This window comes from Urocampus carinirostris, chromosome 11 (genome assembly GCF_059441175.1).
Source record: "Urocampus carinirostris isolate Australia breed hairy pipefish chromosome 11, RoL_Ucar_1.0, whole genome shotgun sequence".
Taxonomy (NCBI): Eukaryota; Metazoa; Chordata; class Actinopteri; order Syngnathiformes; family Syngnathidae; genus Urocampus; species Urocampus carinirostris.
In genome coordinates, this window is record NC_142359.1 from 883,861 (window position 1) to 903,160 (window position 19,300).

General features: G+C 41.5%; 1 protein-coding gene and 1 long non-coding RNA gene across 2 annotated transcripts in view; one reads left to right on the plus strand and one right to left on the minus strand.

Moving 5' to 3' along the window:
- The window catches only part of LOC148356135 (uncharacterized), a 125,855-nt gene extending 109,940 nt beyond the window's left edge, over positions 1-15,915 (plus strand). Inside the window, exons 3-4 of the long non-coding RNA XR_015852091.1 lie at positions 15,297-15,382; positions 15,742-15,915. This is a non-coding gene — a long non-coding RNA (uncharacterized LOC148356135). The remainder of the gene's footprint in view (positions 1-15,296; positions 15,383-15,741) is intronic.
- Positions 15,916-18,029: 2,114 nt separating this feature from the next.
- snd1 (staphylococcal nuclease and tudor domain containing 1) overlaps positions 18,030-19,300 on the minus strand; it is a 237,408-nt gene continuing 236,137 nt past the window's right edge. Inside the window, exon 24 of the mRNA XM_088347694.1 lies at positions 18,030-18,585. Within this exon, the coding sequence (XP_088203820.1) occupies positions 18,520-18,585 (66 nt within the window). The 3' untranslated portion in view covers positions 18,030-18,519. The remainder of the gene's footprint in view (positions 18,586-19,300) is intronic.

Genomic DNA, 19,300 nt, shown 5'->3' on the forward strand with positions numbered 1-19,300 from the left:
TGACGATAACGCGGACGTACGATGAGCCCGGGTTAGCTTTATGTTTACGTTAAACATTCAGGGTAAACATTCAGGGTGTTGGAACGGATTAAAACGATTGACATTATTTTTAATGGGAAAAATGATTTCGGTGATCGAACGAATCGGTTTTCGAACAGGGTTCTGGAACGGATTATGGTCGAGAACCCAGGTTCCGCTGTAGTACTATATATTAAAAAGAAACCGGTGCTGTTTGTGGATAAGCAAACAAGTAGTAAATAGGCATTTCATAACTTTTAAGGAGTCATTTGAAATCGACTAACGTTAATTGTTTATTTTCAACACCGGCTTTGATGAATCACGTCGCCGAGCCCGACGAAGTGTGTAGAAAGTATCGACTTTTGTCCCTTCCCGGCGTTGCGATCCGCGTTTCGCTCCACACGCGATAAAACCTCTGAAACATGAAATTAACAATGAGTTTGTCGGCCGCCGAGGGTCACGGGGGGAGGCGAGCCGCCATCGACGTGACTCCGGTCTCATTAGCCGAGGACGCTTTTTTTAATACGGGATTTTTTTTTTTCCATCCGGTGACATTAAAGAGTCCCCAAAGTCAAGCGGGAAATTCAATTACAGTCAATTTAATTGCGCAATTAAGTAAGATGACAGCAGGGCCGGCTTTAATTGGATGATTGCAGATGAGATCATGTCCTATATTTATTTATTTTTCCCCACATCGTGTACATTGCAGGAGGCTTTTACTGACAAATTTGTATCTTCACAATATACTAGATACTTTTAAGCTCAGTAGCGTATTTCCTGCACTTTAAGGCGATAGGTGATTGCCAACTGGTCCTCCTCCGTGTTCATTTCTGGGGTGAATGGACCCATGTGGGGGAGGCATCAAAAACAAAGACGGTATTCAAGAACAAAAATTAAGACCAAAGAACCAAACAAACAATCGAGCTCAAAGCAACAAAAATGTCCCAAAAAAGAAATAGGGAAATAATAATCTAACCTGACAAAGACCACATTAGAAAATTGAATTGACGTAGGGAACAAAGTAACCAGAAACCAAATAAATGCGAATGAAAACCAGGAGGAAAATGGCAGATAAAATGAAAATGGACAACAACCCAAAATGTCCTTTTTAAAGGGTGCAGGATAATTGGGCAGAGGTGTGTGGGGATTGAACACCCCTGTGCTCAGTTCAAACCACAGTTGGGGCCGTCACTAGAAACGTAAACAACCGGTAAACATAGTATAATTAAGTAGAGTGACGGTGCCGCACAGAATGAGGTCATTTTATATGCGCATACTTGGTTGCGTGTCACCAGTAGCGAATGGTACTACCTAGAAATGGAAAAAGACAATATCGTTTTTCAGCTAAGTGTTTCTGAGCTCCCAAGAAATATGAAGGCCGTACTGCTTGTCCACGTTGGTGTACTTGGTTTTGGGTGGTGAGAGAAGGTCATCTTAAATAAAGTAACTAGTAACTGTAACTACAATATTTTCTGCGTTACAAGGCACACCCTCATCAAATGTTCATACTTTTTCATACATAAGTTGTACCGAACTATAGGACACAAGAAATGTAAGAAATTGTAAGTGTACACTTACAACGTATCATAGTCCAAAAACGAATCCGTCAAAAACAATCGTGACCTAAAATCGCCAAACATTGTATGCAACCAGAATCGAACCCGGATCGCGGCAGTGAGGGCGCCACCACTTTTCCACCAGTGGAACGGATGACAAAAAAGTATTAGACCTCGCACAATATTTTTACGCTTTGCATCCCTTTTTGTGCATAGTGCATTCTAAAAGGTTTAACAGTCTCTCCACTTTGATAGTATATGTGTGTAAGAGACCATGTGTAGTATTTTGTTAAATTATTCCATTTTTAATGATGTGACAATATCTTTTTCTACAGCATGAGATTTTTTTTGCGGCATCCGCTGTAGTGCAGGATTATCTCGAACAAAATCAGGTCACTTATTCCTACCAGATATTCAGGATGATTAAATCCACAAAGAAGAAACTCAACTTTGCTTTTGTACAAGCCGCACCCGATTATAAGCCGCAGTCTTAAACAACGTCCCAATTTTTACTTTTTTTTTTCATTCTTTGGGGAAATGTCTAGTACAAAAACATAAAGAAGACATTTGAAATCCTTCAATTGAACTGATGAATTTTTTTCAATGTAACGAGGTGCTAAAATCGAGCTGTGGCCATGCTCCGCTGTTTGACAAACAGCATACCCTCCCTAACCTGCCCCCGTGATTGCATTTGCCGTCTGCTGTCTGCTGTAGAACACAATGCATGCTACGTCGATAACCGTAACAATAAATTCCGTTCTAAGTTACTTTCCATTTGAGCTGGGTGATACTTCTTTGGCAAAGTTTGACACCTTTCACCCTCCGAACCACATGGGGCAGCGTTTATTTTTCCGAGAAGACGAGTTCCAAATTGGAGCGCATCCGTTGAATAGCTAACAGATGTTTGCATGAAAAGTCAGGAGCAGCTTGAGCTCCAACATTCTCAATACTCAATCAGGAGAAGGGGAAGTGGCAGATTTTGGACGGTAAACACTTGATTTGCTCGGTTGTTCCTTCCGCCGAAATCCGTTTTGTGAAGTGCCGCAACCGGAGACCGTTTTGTAGCACGTAGCCGACTCGTTAGCGACCTTTGACTCGGGCACAAATGGGCAAAAGCCACGTTGTGGAATTGGCACGCCGGCACAAGAATACATCATCAGCCCCACGGGCACCTCGCCTTTATTCCCTCGTCGACAACGTGCTCGTTCGCTGGGTTATGTGAGCAAACTCAGCCGAAGTTTTTTTTTTCGGGCACTTTTCCTCTTTGACTGTAGTCGAACGTCATTTAGCCTGGGGCCAGACAAGTAGAATCGAGTGAAAGACGGAAAGAAAGACAGAAACAGACAGACGAGGAGGAAAAGACAACTAAAGACACCGAAAGAAAGGAGTAAAGTGAGAAGGAAAGTGAAAAAGAGAAAACAGGTGAGAAAGAGTAAAAGGGAGAAAAAAAGTAAAAGAGAGGGAAAGAGTGACATGGAAAAAATAGGTTAAGAAAAAAAGAAAGAACGGAAGTGATAAAGGGAGATAAAAAGAGAAAGAGAAAAATAATGAGAATTGAAAAAGAGTCAAATAGAGGAAGACAACATCTCCCTTTTTTAAGCACATTTAATCATTTGCATTGAAATACTCAAACAATATCTGTGTATTATTTGTTATTGCAGCATCCATTTTAGTTTTCTTGAGTTTTTTGAGTTTTTCCTTGCCCTCATAATAATAATTAATAATTTCCTTTGTATTGTCATTCTTTGTAACAATGTACACAGAACGAAATGTCGATACACCTGACCCGTTGTAGCGAGTCGATGCAGCCGCAGCCAGAGGGCGCCGCCATTATACCAATTAGGTATGTCTCGGTCGAGGCGCGAACCAGCAACCTCCCACTCTCAAAGCGGGCACACTACCATCTAGGCTACTGAGCTGGTATCATGTGGGTTTTAGATCAGGGGATGGTGTCATAGTAGTCTGTGGTTTGCAATCATCTGTGGTCTGTGCAGCCCTTTGAGACTCTTTGTGATTAAGGGCGTCACAAATTAACATGACTTGAGGTTTTTGAGTTTTTCCTTGTCCTCATGTAGGTTTTAGATCAGGGGATGCTGTCACAATAGTCTGTAGTTTGAAATAGTCTTTGATCTGTGCAGCCCTTTGAGACTCTTTGTGATGAAGGGCCAAACAAATAAATAAGACTTGACTTGACAAGAGTTTTATGGCATGCGTTAGCGCCATCCAGTGGATATTTCAAACACTGCAGGTCGTTTTTTTGACTAGAAGCAGCTCGTTTGTTGTCTTAGGCTTCTCTCAGCATCCCCTCGTACCTGATTGAATCGTTTGGTGGGCGCCATGCGGACCACGGGCTGTAGTTTGGTGACCCCTGATTTAGCGTAATAAAGATATTGTCATTTTCACCTCTAGGGTGACCTTACTGATTCCATAGGAAAGATTGTGATTCGTTCTAGGGAAGTAAAATGTATTCATGTGTCAGCAAAAACAGAAATAAAGAGTGCCTGTAAACGATGTTGTGGAGAGTGGAATGTCTTTCTGGAAAAAATGCCGAATCAGGAAGAACAAAAGTGCTGAAACAACTTTTTTTCAGGCATTTTTCACATCTAGGGTAACCAACCTGACTGCCTGTGAATGCTTGACTACCGATTGTATTAATATTCATAATATCATTCAAAAATTCTGAGATTTTGAAAAAAATATCCCAAAATTGAGAAGTCAATGGTAACACTGAAGAAACGGAAGGCAGGAACCTGTAACTTCTAGCCTGACAAAAAAAACCTAGCAAAAACATCTCTTTCTCGTGTCGTGATTATTCGATATGTACCCATTGAAAGGTCGATATTTTTGCCAGTGAAAATTCAAGTACAAAGAATACAAATTCGGAAGCTTTTAAGGCTGCCGCTTTGTCCCACGACCCGAGTATGCTTCCTTCATTTAAAGAATGGAAAGGTCCGTTTGCCTGCGCTTGAAACAACAGTGAGCAACGGCAATCCCAAGTGTGGCAACTAAATCATGATCAAACATGTCCAGAACTTGACATCACGTTACATTTTGCTGAGTTTCCGGCAATGCAAAATGAGTTTTCTCTTTTGAATGAATTGACTCATGTACGATGGCCTACAAACGTAAACGTCATTTGTTTTTACAATTCTTTCACAAGATTTCCATTTCTTTTTATTTCCTGGTATATTTTCTCGCATAATATTCACATTTTTGGGGCCTTATTGAGTCGGTTGTAAGATATAGAACTGTACTTAATCATATTTTTGAGTGGAAGTACAATGTTGGCAACAAGATTCACTCGGTATCATTGGAAATGATTTGAATGCAACACAAACTCTTTCTTCTTTTTCCCTGTTTTTTTCTACTTTTTTTTCAAAATTCCTTTAAAAACAAATCTCATTGTGTTTATTTTTTCCGAGCTGTTACTTTTTTCTTTTTGTCCTGTTTACTTTTTTCCTACATTTCTTTCTTTCCTTTTTTTCTGGCTTTTTTCTAAATTTTTCCTTCATTTTTTCTCTTCCTTTTGTTTCTTTTTTTCTCAGCTTTTCACTACTTTTTCATTTTGGTATTTTATTCTTTTTTGTTCTTTTCCTTCCTTCTTTTAAATCATTTTGTGCATAGTTTTACATAATATTTAGTCATAATAATAATAATAATAATAATTTCCTTGTATTGTCATTCTGTGTAACAATGTACACAGAACGAAATGTCGATTGCACCTGACCCGTTAGAACGAAATGTCGATTGCACCTGACCCGTTGTAGCGAGCCGATGCAGCCGCAGCCAACAGAGGGCGCCGCCGACCACTTTTTAAGTCTTAGGAATGTTGGGATGAAAGAAGCAAAAACAACCCAAAGAGCCGTTTAGGACCCGAAAGAGCCGGTTCCTTTTAGTGAGCCGAGCCAAAGAAGCCGGTTCTCGACAAACTCTTCTAACTTTACTTTTCAACTTTGTTCGACATTGACTTCCAAATACCGCATTTAGGACACAACGTCGGGGGAACCCGTGTATTTTGACCTTCATGCACTGTAACTTTGACTTAAGTCGCTTCTTAATTAGTAATTTTGAGCCCTGATTTTTGTGCGCTGGCTCGATTTTCTTGTGCGCTGAGAATTGCGCGCGCGCGCAGCTTAGAGGGAACACTGCTTGCGAGGAATGGATTTTTGTAGCCTCCTCTGCACAAAAGCCCATCCATCACGCGGGGGCCGTCCCACTTCCAAAACCACCGTTCGGCCCCTAAAATTCAGCAGCTCTGCAACGTTGTCGCCGTACCGGGAAAAACCATTTCCACATTTGACGATGCGCCATTATCCCAAAAGGGAATGCATGAATTCTGCAGGGGTGTCAGACTCAGGTGCTAGAAATAAACTCTCACAAGTAGATTGAAGGGAGAGAGAGAGAAAATGGAAAAAGAAAGGCAGAAAATGAGAGAGTACAAGAGAAAGTGAGAGAAAAAGGGAACAAAGAGAGAATAGAAAAGTGAAAAAAAGTGCAAAAGAAAAGGACATGAAAAATGGAGAGACCCAGAGAAAGAGAAACAAAAGAGTAAGAAAGGAAGAGGGAACAGCTAACAAATAAATAAATACAGTGTCTACGTCACAGATTTAGACCGGCAGGTCCTTTTTGGAACATAACCCCCGCAAAAATACCGTCTTGACAATGAAAAGGGAAATTTTGGTTTCAGCAGACTAAGAATGATCCCTGTTGTGTGTTCCCATGATGCATTGGGGCACCACTCATCATGCCTGACCCGCTTGTGCGCACACAGAGCCATGAGTCACGGCAAAATGCCGCCGGTAAACCGCAACGTCGTCCTGCTGCTAGCTTGCCTCTGTTGCGCGCACACAAACATTGCTATTATCTCACATCGCGTGATGAGTGATAATGGAAATCAAAGCAGAGCCGAAACACGATTCATTTTAGATCCAACTATGTTAGGTACCTTCAGAAGTGGGTAAGCACGCTTTAGCAAAAGTATTCTTCTGGAGAATGTCTTCATCATAAAATCGTTTTTGTAAAACAAGGTGCAAGCAGAGTTCTTTGGGATATATGACTCCAAAAACTGCAAATGAAAGTTCATGGATGTATTTTTTTCTCTTCAGTGGAGATAAAGGGAGCGTGCCGCTTTCCATAGATGCGCCCACCCCATCGAATTGTTCCGTGTGCCCGCCTAGCGTTTGTGGGTAATTCAAGTTTGTTGCGTGGGTTTTTAATCCTAAAGTGTCTCAACTGCGAACCTACATTATTTAATGAGCTCCTGTATAAAGTTTTTTTTGTGTGACACTTTGACTGTAACCTGTAGGTGCCCTTTATGGAATGGTCTGAACAAATTTGCATAAATAGTGACGTAGAGCTTTATAATTGGACAGTTGTGATGGAATTTGCACATATTTTGATGGAGCCATACGTACTCGTGAAAAGACCCAGAGGTTCCCGACACACATCTTGTAAAACTGTATGCCTTTCTAGTTGTATCCACCGTATTCCACGGCATATAGAATAGAATAGAATTTACTTTTATTGTTATTCTTTTGTAACCATGCACAATGAACCAAATAGAATAGAATAGAATATATATTTATATTTACATCAAATACATTTTAGAATATCAACCATCACAATACATTTTTACATCCATTTTAACAAGATACTTTTAACAAGAGATCGTATAGTGTTTTTTTTTTAAACGTTTACAATGAATTCAACATATTTTTCTGTAGTCTGAATTTGATCCTTTTTATACATATGAGAAAATAGAAATAAGCTTAATGCGTTCTATTTTTCTTAACCTATTTTTTCCCTTTTTTCCATGTTGCTCTTTCCCTCTCTTTTGCTTCTTTTCTCCCTTTTCACTCTTTCTCACCCGTTTTCTCTTTTCCACTTTCCTTCTCACTTTATTCCTCTCTTTTCCTCCTCGTCTGTCCGTCTATCTATTTTTCTGTCTTTCACTTGATTCTACTTGTCTGGCCCCGAGCCTAAATGGCGTTCGACTAAACAATAATGAGTATAAAAACATGTACAATTGACCTGAAAATGGTATAATATAATATAATAACAATATGATATAAAAATATAAATATAAGGCACACTTTTAAATTTCTACGTTTTTAGGTGTGCCTTATAGTCCAGGATTTACGGTAATTCGTCCTCTTGCTCTTGTTGGATGTGGTTAAGTGCACCACTCTTGCATAAACGCGTCGGGAAATAGAACGTGCCCGTAAAAGGGTCAAAAAAAAAAAAAAAAAAAAAGTTGTGGAGTGTACAATGGACTTTCTGCTGCCATACTAGGTCACTTTCACTTTCAGGGGATTAACTTTGTGCAAGTGCAGATCGCTCAGTCAGCACAGGACGATAGCAGGTCACGGGTCGAGGACCTAGTGTTCCGAAATCCCTTTCGGGTCGTAGGGCCGGCAGCCTCCGCGGGGGAGCCCGGATCTCCCCGTCCCCAGCCACTTCATCCGGCTCATTTGACGAGATCCCCGGTAGGCGGGCTTATTTGATGCCCGAGCCACCTCAACTGGCTCCTCTCACTTGGAGGAGAAGCAGATCATCTGACCTGACCCCATCTCTAAGGGAGAGCCCCAGCCGCCCTGCAGAAGAAACTCATTTCAGCAGCTTGTATCCAGAATCTTGTTCTTCTGGTCACGGCCCAGAGTTCATGACCAAGACCGTGACCGAGGGTAGGAACCTAGATGGACAGCTCAGCTCCTCCTTCACTAGGAAGGACCCGTACAAGGTCCGCACGACCGCAGATGCTGCACCGATCCGTTTGTCGATCACCCGTTCTATCCTTTTACACATATCCACCTGATGCCACCCAAGCCAGGCACCCCTCGCAAAGCATTTGTAGTAGCATTTCTCTCTCTTCTTTTTCTTCTTTCTTTTTTTTTCCCCATTCACCCTCTTCTCGATCTCTTTCTTTTTTTCTTTTATTCTCACTCTCTTTAACTCCCTACTCTCTTCCATTCTCTCTTTTTTTACTTCTTTTTCACCCTTTCTCTTTCTTTTTTTGTATTTCTCACTCATATTTGTCTTTCTCTCTTTATCATTTTTACTTCTTTCTCTCTTTTCCTTACACATTTCCTTTCTTGTTTTTAATCTATCCCCCTCTCTTACTTTCTTTCCCTCTTCACTTTGCTTTTGCTATCTCTATTCTTTTTCACTTGTTTCCCTTTTTTCTCTGGTTCTTTTTCTCTCACTCTCTCTCTCTCTCACAAACACCAACTCTCTTGATCACTCTTTTTTAATCTCTTACTCTTCTTTTGTCTCTTTTTCTTCCACTCTCATTCTTTCTTTTTTTTTCTTAACCTACTATTCTGGCCCCTGTGAGATTTCTTTCTCCTAGCATGTGGCTCCCCAGCTAAAATGAGTTTGACAGTATAGTACTATGTAGGAGAGTAGAGTTATCTCTGCGAGAGAGTAAAGTAGTGTGTATTTGAGAGTATGGTAGTATGTGTGTGAAAGCATAGTAGTGTTTGTGTATAAGATTGTAGTGGTATGTGTGAGAGTATGATGTGTGAGAGAGCAGTGTATGTGCATGGGTTTGAGAATCTATATGAGAGTAAAGCTGTGCATGTGTGGGAGTAGTGTGTGTTTGAAAGTATGTGTGAGAGAGCATAGTAGTGTTTGTGTATAAGATTGTAGTGGTACGTGTGACAGAACATAGTACTGTGTGAGTGAGAGTATGATCATATGTGTGAGAGAGCTGTGTATGTGCATGGGTATGAGGGTCTGTATGAGAGTATAGCTGTGCACGTGTGGCAGTAAAGTAGTCTGTGTTTGAAAGTATGTGTAAGAGAGCAGAGTAGTGTGTGTGTACAAGATTGTAGTGGTATGTGTGACAGAACATAGTACTGTGTGAGAGTGTGATCATATGTGTGAGAGAGCAATGTATGTGCATGTGTGGGAGTAAAGTAGTGTGTGTTTGAGAGTATGGTATAATAATGTGTTCTTGAAAGTATGGTAATACGTGCAAGAGAGCATAGTAGCGTGTGTGTGTGAGTGTAATGGTATGTGCGACAGAGTATAGTACTATGTGGGATAGTACAATAGTACGTGAGAGTCGTGTTTGTGCACGAGTGTTTGTATAGCTGTGCACGTGTGGGAGTATGACGTTATATGTGAGAGCAACAGCCTCTCATGAGAGAGAGAGACTATGTGGGATGTGCGGATCACATACACAATTTTGCTCTCACACACGGGCGTCCTCCAGGGCCAAATGAGGCGGCACCGGTCGCACTCGTTTGAAGATGGAGTCACGCAGGCTTTATCGATGGATTGTATTTTTCACCTCCGTAGTGACAAAGAGCAATGCGATGGCCCCGGCGACTGAGGACCTCCCTAACACTATCCATCGCTTATCTGAAATAAGATCGCAAATATAATATTGAACACAAAATAGTCAATTATGCGCTTATGTCACAAGTGTGATGATATATTATGATGATGATTTTGCTAGGGTTTTTTTTGTCAGGCTAGAAGTTACAGGTTACTGCCTTCCGTTTCTTCAGTGTTGCCATTAGCTTCTCAATTTTAGAATGATATTATGAATATTAATACAATCAGTAGTCAAGCATTCATAGGCATTTGGGTCGGTTACCCTAGATGTGAAAAATGCCTGAAAAAAGTTGATTCAGCACTTTTGTTTTTCCTGATTCAGCATTTTTTCCAGAAAGACATTCCACTCTCCACACCATCGTTTACAACCACTTTTTATTTTTGTTTTTGCTGACGCATGAATCCATTTTACTTCCCTAGGACAGATCACAATCTTTCCCATGGAATCAGGAAGGTCATCCTAGAGGTGAAAATGACAAAAATAATCTAATGCGGATGATGGTCTACACTCATACTAGTTCCTTTATACACAATGCCCTTATATGGACTTTTTGAGCTGGTTAACCAGCATATGCATTTTTTTTTAATCAGGCCTTCCATCAATCATGCATAGAAATATATATTTCCATCCATCTACCAAAGCCATGTCCCCCTAGTGGGAGGGGGACAAAAACACACTCATCTTCACCAAACATTCATCCCACCATGCTCTTCCTAACCCGACAAACATATAGCCCACATCGCATCAAGGGCTGAGTCGCTGTGCCACGCAACCCTTCATTAGCAGAGATTCGACAGCATAAACTGGTTTACCCCCTCCGCATCATATGCGTCCATAGCAGTCATTCTTAAGTATATTCCCCTCTTCACATCTATCCCTAGAACACACTCTTGCTTCCTTTAAATGAACTGTCCTTTAAATATATCCATCCATTATCTGCACCGCTTATCCTCAGTAGGGTCACGGGGGTGCTGGAGCCCATTCCAGCGATCTCCAGGCAGTGGGCAGGGGACACCCTGAACCGGTTGCCAGCCAATCACATGGCACACAGGCTCAGGCAACTCACGAGGGACAATTTGGACCGCCCAATTCACCTGACATGCATGTTTTTGGAATGTGGGAGGAAACCCACGCAAGCACGAGGAGAACATGCAAACTCCACACAGGAAGGTTGGTCGCTGGATTTGAACCCATGACCTCTGAACTGTGCCGCACACGCGCTAACCACCGCCCTTTGCATATATGTCGCAAATGATTCAACGCACATAGGAACTCGAAAAAATGACGTCTCAAAGTTGACAGGGTCATGTCCTTTAGGTGAGAACAAAGGCTCATAACAATGGCTGGTCTCGTTGAAAAAAGATGGCGATTGTGGTCATCAACAAATGCGTAGCGCTCGTTTTTGCTTGGAGTAATGGGAACTTTACTTTCCGCGTCGCTGAGATATTCTGATCGTTTTGTCCCGGACGTGCGCTTTGATGATCTCAAGCTTCATGTCATCTTGTACAGTGTGTGTTCCCTTTTTTCCCTTCGCCTCCTTTTAGGTATGCGATTGTGACTTTTCCTTTTGTTTTTCACCACGTGTCTTGCAATCAATATGATATTGTCTAGGTAGCTCAATGTTGGCATCCGGGCTAAGGCTCCCAGTTTTGTTGGGTCCGAGTGAGTCCCGTTAGCAGTCTGCTAGCTGGCTATACTGCTGTGCCCCCGCCGGGTTCGCCTTTGTTGCCGTGGTTGTTTAATTCTAAGATCACGATCGCTAACGAAAATGTGACTTTAAAAATAGCCGATCCATCTTCGCTTGACGCGGATCACCATCTCATTAAAGTCCTTAATCTAATATCGCCCACATCCAGTTTGAACAAACCCACTTTAAATAATCGGCTGAAAATAGGTGCGCGTTGCCAGGGAAACAGACAAGCCGCTTGGAGGCGGGGCTTGCGCGGATGCTGGCTTGGAGCCGTCTCCATGGCGATTGACATTTCACAGCGGTGGACGAAGACGAGGAGGCGGTCCGGATTTCCCCCCCCACCCCCCCCCCCCCCCCAAATCGAATTTGAAAACATGTTTCTCACACTTACCCTATTCACACACTCAATCATCACCAGCTTATAGGAGGCATTGGGGGTTCAGTGCCTGGCCCAAGGGCACTTCTATATTTAAACGGGAGAGGCCGGGCGTCGAACCCGTAACCTCTTGGTCCCAAGGCGGGCTACTGCCGCCCCTGCAGTGAATTTAGAAACACTGCTGGGAAAGAACAACCACTGAATGGATACATTGAAACGTCAAATTCAAATATGTGGATAAGCAGAAAATGCATTTATTACCACTAGATGAATATCTTAAAATAATAGAATAGAATAGACCGTTATTGTCATGGTTACAAAATGGGTTGAACATATTGTGACAACAAAATTGGGCCTGGCACTCCAGCTTCACATATTAACAGTGAGGATAAAAGGAACAAAGAAGATAAGGTTCTAAAACAAGAAGGATAAGGTTATAGTTATAATGTACACAATATTTACACAAGAAATGTGGGCATGTAGGATGTTACATACAGTTTGGTATCGTATTTGTGCAATATGCGATACTGATGATTAAATCATGAAATGAATATAACTGCGAAACTCGGGACTATATATTCAGTCACTCATTTGAGGATCCAACAACTACGATCCAAATACCGATTTTGTGTGCATGTGTCATTTCTAGGCTTTGAAACAGCTGAAAGCGTTTTTGTGGAAATGTACTTTAGATAAGCCTCTGTGAGTGACTTTAGCTAGGGTTCATTGTGCTTGGGTTGTTGGAGCCGTGGTTGTTTGAAACGTGTGTGTTACAATCAGGGGTTGGAATAATGTAACATAGATATTGTTTTAGTAACAGGGTCATCGTTACGACGCCATGACTGTTGGAGTCAAAAGCGGTGCGTTACTTTCAATATATTGAGTCAACCATAACATACAACTGTAAACATTAGTATGATGAGTAACCATGTGGCAGTATGGGTAGTGTTGTTCTTTTGTCGTTCTTCACCTAACAGGGATTGAAAAGTCACTCTATATTGTTTTACTTGAAGTACAGTAGAATATGTCTACTTGACCAGTTGTCTCAGGTTGTGAGAGTTTGATTTTTCTTTTATTTGACACTGCAGCGTTGAACTCACTTTATATATTGTTGAACTGTTTAGTTGTGTGAACATACTTGGAGTGCAGTAGCATATGTCTACTTGAGCCGTTGTCTTACTAGAGATTGGAAGAATTAGTGAGTAACTAAGTAATTTCGTTTTAAAAATAACGTGCCTAACACCGGTTACGATTGGCCATTGGAGCGGCGAAGCAGAATGCCAGCCCATTCTGCATGTATGACAATCGCATTTTAACGTAGAAAAAGAGCATGAAAATACAGCGCATGCTAGCGCTAAGCGTGCTAATCTCATTTACTCACCTTTAACATTCTCAAACGGATCATGCCGAAAGGCTAATTATATCGCCTGCTAAAATGTCAAGCTAGCCAATGCGGCGTAATGGCTTCGAAAGAAAGATGTCCCTAAGAGGGGAGCAGCACTCTACTGTTTGTTCAATTTAAAGAAAAAAAAAAGAATTTTGCCAAAACACCAGGAATCTCCAACGTGGTGCCCCGAGGACAGTTGAGGTGCCTGCGGGGAACTGTTCTGATAATAGCTCATCGGTGCTGGATCATTTACATTTTCTAGTAAATCATTTCTGTATTGGCTGAGTCTATTTTAGCCTATTTCTAATAATTAACCTGGTTATAACTAATGAAAACATGATAAGTTGTTATTTTAGAAGTTCAAATAAATAAATTCTAGTAGAAAATAATTGCTAATTATTATTAAGCAATTAACTAAGAGCATGAGAATCACATGCATGGATTCATCCTTTTATTGATTTTACAGGAAATACAACAAACCAAATTCCAATTTGTGTGCAGTTTTTAAGCTAGCTATCTGGTTACATTTTTAGCTTTGTATCTAGTTATCTTCCAGCTTTTTCAGGTATTTTGCTGTATACCTACGCCGCCCCTACTTATGAATGATTGTTCCTAAGTTGAATTTGTTGGCAAGTTATTTTCCATGTTTAGGGTTTGTATAAGTATGGTAAAGGCTTGTATACGTAACCGGTATTGTTTTGTACTCATAAAATAAACTTCATAAAATAATATGTTCTATAAAGATAAATAAAGTTGAGTTGAACTTAATTTTGGAAGACAGGCTTCAAGAGGTCCTCCTCCGTGGTAAAAAGTGGCCAAAAAAAAAGCGTTCCGACCATTTTCTCAACCGCATCAAGCTTTCTTTTTCCAATTTCATTTAAAAAAAATGGCTCGTCTCTTTACACCGAGCATATTGTATGGACGCATCAGATATTAAACAATAAAAATGTCTAAGAAGCACTACAGTACTCTCCTCTACTTGGAAAAGGGTGGACACAATACAAAAATCTAACGTACTGCAATGTCCGGGTATTTTTCCACATCCAGAAAAAAATGGTGGTATCTACCGTTTTACCTAAGTCCAATGCTCTTAAGTAGGGGAGCGTATGTATCTGAGTAATATTTGACCTTTTTTGCCAGTTTAAGCTCAATCTAAATTTTGGCCTCTTTTCAATCGAGCTGTGTGTTCACCTTTCTATCTGGCTATTTAAATGACGTTTTTACCCGTTTACCTTTCTAGCTAACGATCATGCTACTCTTTTAGCCATCCCCCTAATGGGTTATCTCAGAAATGCATAATCAAGTGGGGGCGCCAATGAGTAACAAAAAGAAACTTGACGTTTGAAACACTAGAACATATGCTTCTAGTGGAACAAGTGGAAATAACAATGGTTATTTGACCACTAGATGTCGCCGGTAGAAACTTTTGCTGAAAAACACAAGGAAGAAGACAAACTACAGAGAATCCCTATTGAAAAAAACGGCAGCATTTTTTTTTTCCTTTCACTAGGTTTTTGGGAGTACCTGCAGCTACAAGATGGCTGCCAATTACGTCAGCTCCCTTTAGGTTAGATTAATGATATGTAAAATTGGGGCGGCAGTGGCTCAGGAGGTAGAGCGCTCGTCTTGGGATCAAGGGATCCCAGTTCGAATCCTGACTCGTCCGTGTTACATGTCGAAGTGTCCTTGGGTAAGACACTGAACCCCTAATACCCCCAATAAGCAGGTTAGCGCCTTACATGGCAAGCTATTGGGAAATGTGGAGCACATTGTAAAGCGCTTTGGAAAGTCATTGACTTGAAAAGCGCTATAGAATTGCAGATCATTTCATTTCATAAAATAAACGAGTCATCTCCAAATGGCCACTTTTGGAAACGCTTGGACATACCTTTAGAAAAATGTGTCAAATGCAATGTTTTGTTTTATAGGTTGTGATCAAATTGGACCAGGTCAGGCTTCGTGATATTGCCCCTGCTGTTTTCGAGCTCAGAAGCCTACGCTACACTAAATTCAGGTGAGCATATACTCCTTTTCTATTGGTGTGTTCCAACTCCACGTCGCAGTCATTATATTCTATATGCGAGCGTTCCCTTTTAAAAGAGAGCGTCCGTTTTTCCCAATCCAATCGACTTTGCGTCCGTCCGGCAATAGCATTTTAGGCGAATTTGACGGGAACGTTAAGGGCTAAAGTTCCTCTTTTAAAGTGTGTGAAATGAAAGCGGCGTTAAAGGAGTGGGCATCCGACACCGGTGGGAGAAAGTGTGAACATCAATTTGTATTTCACACTCTCGCTGGCTTTGCTCTTTTTGACTCTGTCGCAAAACTCCAAAAAAGAAACACAAATGATTCATAGTTATGTTCTTTTTCTTCCAGTTTCCTGAGCAGCCGCGATCCAACGCCGTGAACTCCGCCTCGTTAAATAATTCGCTTGATTTGGTCCCCGTCGGGACATTTATGTTCACCGGTGGGTACAGTCAGTGCTGTCACAGCAGAGCGTGCACCGAATGAACCTGACGAGCAACGTGTATGCAAAGGAACCATTATTTCAAAACGGTGAGTCCCATAATCAAATAACAATTGTTTTTGTTTTTAATTAATTACTTCCCGTGATGTCTCTTACTTGGGAAATGAAAGCCTGGTGGCGCCCATCCCTCTCCAGGTTGTTTTTTGGGGTAGGGGTTTGTTCCTGCACATGCAACTGATAGTACTGGTTTCAGATTCAGATATACTTTGTCATTCTTGTATACAGAACGAAATGCCAATACATCTGACCCGCAGTTTTCCTGAATCTACAGATATAAATATGAGTTGAAGTATTGAAAAGGGATTTTATGTACAACAGTGCAAAAAATAAAAAAATTGTAGAGTGAAACACGCAAGTGGGGGGGGTCGTATAATGTACAAAAAAAAAAAAAATGGATGTACAATGGTAGGTAAATAATTATAGCTATGCGTACTGTACAGTAGTGCAAAGAGTGCAAGAGGAGCAGCTGAACAGATGTGCAAAATGGGCAGTCAGGTAAACAACTCACTAGTAAACAAGTCACTCGTTTGGTTTCCATGGATACCAGCAGCAGCGGAGGCCTCCTGGTCTGACTCAGATACAGCAGCTTCAACATCCGGTCGCTGTCGTTCAAAGCGTGATCCCGCTCTTTAGAAACGACGTGCGGCGGCATGTGACAGCACCAACACTGGATCCGAAATATCTCAATTTCAAAAAGAAAGGAAAGTCGGGTTTTGAGGTCAGCTCGGAATTTTACGTTTGTGCTGTTTTAAGAGCAGAGTGTGCTAAACATGCTAAGCTAGCTTGGTGTTGATGTCGAGCGCGTCGCTTTAAAAGAAAAGTGCTACGCAATTCTTTCACGTGAAACACCGCGTCGAATTCTGAGAGTTCGGACGAAAGGCTTATGTGGGCCTCTGCGTGCAATATCCTTTTATTTTTATCAATATCATTATTATTATGACCAGTTAGTAATGGGAATTCAGTATCTTTCCAGGACCTGTTCTTTGGACTCTGCTCACTCAAAAAAGCCGGCTCCAAACCAGCTCTTCGGATCGTTTAAAATCCATACATTACCAATTATGCTACGTGCGAGTCGCAGTTTTTGGGTTATTTTGTCCACGAAAAAGTCAGAAACCACGAGTGATTACCATAACTATGTGTAATGATAATGTAATAAGAGTTGAATACAGTGGAAAAAAAAAAGGTACATTGAAATAATGACAGGCAGCACGGCGGCGCAGTGGTTAGCGCATGTGCGGCACACTTCATGTCTTGGGAACCTCCTGCGTGGGTTCAAATCCAGCTCCAGACTTCCTGTGCGGAGTTTGTATGTTCTCCCCGTGGTTGTGTGGGTTTCCTCCGGGCGCTCTGGTTTCCTCCCGCATTCCAAAAACATGCATTTCAGGTGGATTGGCCGGTTCAAATTGTCCCTAGGTGGGAATGAGCGAATGAAATGTCTGTCCCCGTGTGCCCTGCGATTGGCTGACAACCCGTTCAGGGTGTCCCCTGCCCACTGCCCGATGATTGCTGGGATGGGCTCCAACACCCCCACGACCCTACTGAGGATAAGCAGTGTAGCTGATGAGATGAGATGAAATAATAACGTAAAAAAATACAAAACTATCAGGATATAAACTAAAACATGAAGAATAGAATAATAGATATATGACCCCCCCAATCTATTGCCCCTTAGACAATTTAAAACGAATAAAGTCATGTTCAAGGGATTCAAATATTTTTTTTAAGAAAATGCTTTACTTACTGTGATCGAGATGGATCTGCTCCAGACGTGTTCCTTCATCCAACCCTCCACGACCGCCTTGCAAGTATTTTGGAGAACTACCTGATAATTTCATGGAAATCGAAGGTTTTATCCAAAGCTGACTTTCTTTTCTTTCAGGAAGTGTTCGAATTCTCACTTTTAGGCCAACCCTATCGGAGTTACGGTCATTTAAAAAGGACATTTTAAACGAGAGCGCCGGCGCCCCCATGGTAATGAAAGGGTATTGTAAATACTAAAATGTTTGGTGGTGCTCTGGTTGAACATGAGCACCCCCAGAAATGAGCTGGTTCCCCCCAAATTTGTAGCTGTACACTGCCACGCCGATCGAGCGAGGTCCTTTTTAAATAAAGGGAAATAAAAGTGTGACTCAGTGGATTTGATTAAACCTTTTAATACAAGTGAGAAGACAAATGTGAGGCAGAATGGAAAGTTTACAAACAAAAACAAGAGACAAAATGGCGTCGTTGCACACATTTCAAACTCTGGGACGGACAAACTTGCCCCTTTTTTGTTTGCCGCTAAATTAAATGACACCGGAATCGATTAGTAAAGCAAAGTTTTGCCGGAAACGAAGAAAACAAAAGTCCCGGAAGGAAAACAATTCTTGAATCGCACGGGACACGAGCTCAAAGTTCACTGGCATGCTAACTTGCGGTTTTAGCTTTTCCTCACCGTGTTTACGATTAAAAAAAGGACGAGTGAGCGTTTTTTCTTTCGTTTAATCTGAATGGTTCTGCGGTCGAGCCGTGACCTCGACCCCCCTCCAGCTGGAGCCTTTCTCACATGTCCGTTTTGTCTTTGGAATGGCATTGATTGGATGATCTTTTCGTTTTTCTTTCTTTTTAAGGTGAAAACCGTTTCCGTCTTAGCGCCTGAAGCCAAACTCGTCGGCATCGTCGGCACGGAAGTCCCCGTAGCGCCAGATGTTGAGCTGGTGAGGACAAAAAAGCCACAGAACATACACTACATGAGCACATACTCAACAACGTACACCTGATTTCATGGCCAAATTCGAGCCATTTTGCCTGTACCATCGATAGAAAAACCTGACTTTCAAAACCCAACTCTCACCCAACGTTATTGCAAAACTCTAGAATCAGTTGGAAACCCTAATCTGCAGCCCAAACCCTAACTGTACACCCTGCTTCAATTTGTAAATCCCAGCTCTAAACCTATTTTCAGTTCGTTTAGAACTCTAATATGGAGCTCAAACTAAATTCAAGCTGTAACCCTCACCCAAACTCTACTCAAAGACCCTAAATTCAGTGATATACCCTAAAAGGAGCTCAACCTTAGGATTGGGGCTAGGGTTAGAAACTATTTGGGAACCATAAAATGAGTTGGAAGAGCTCAATTTTAGCCCTGGCTCCACACCTGCTTCATACCGCTTATTTTGGAACCCTACATTAAGTTGAGAACCCTAATATGAAGCTCAAAAAGTCTAGCTGTAACCCTAGCCCCTAAACTCAATGTTATGCCCTCAAAGGAGTTGAACCTTAGTTTCTAACCCTAGCCCCAAATCCTATTTGGGAACCATAAAATGAGTTGGAAAAGCTCAATTCAAGCCCTAACCCTGGCTCCAAACCCTAGCCCTACACCTGCTTCAAACTGCTTATTTTGAAACCCTACATAAAGTTTAGAACTCT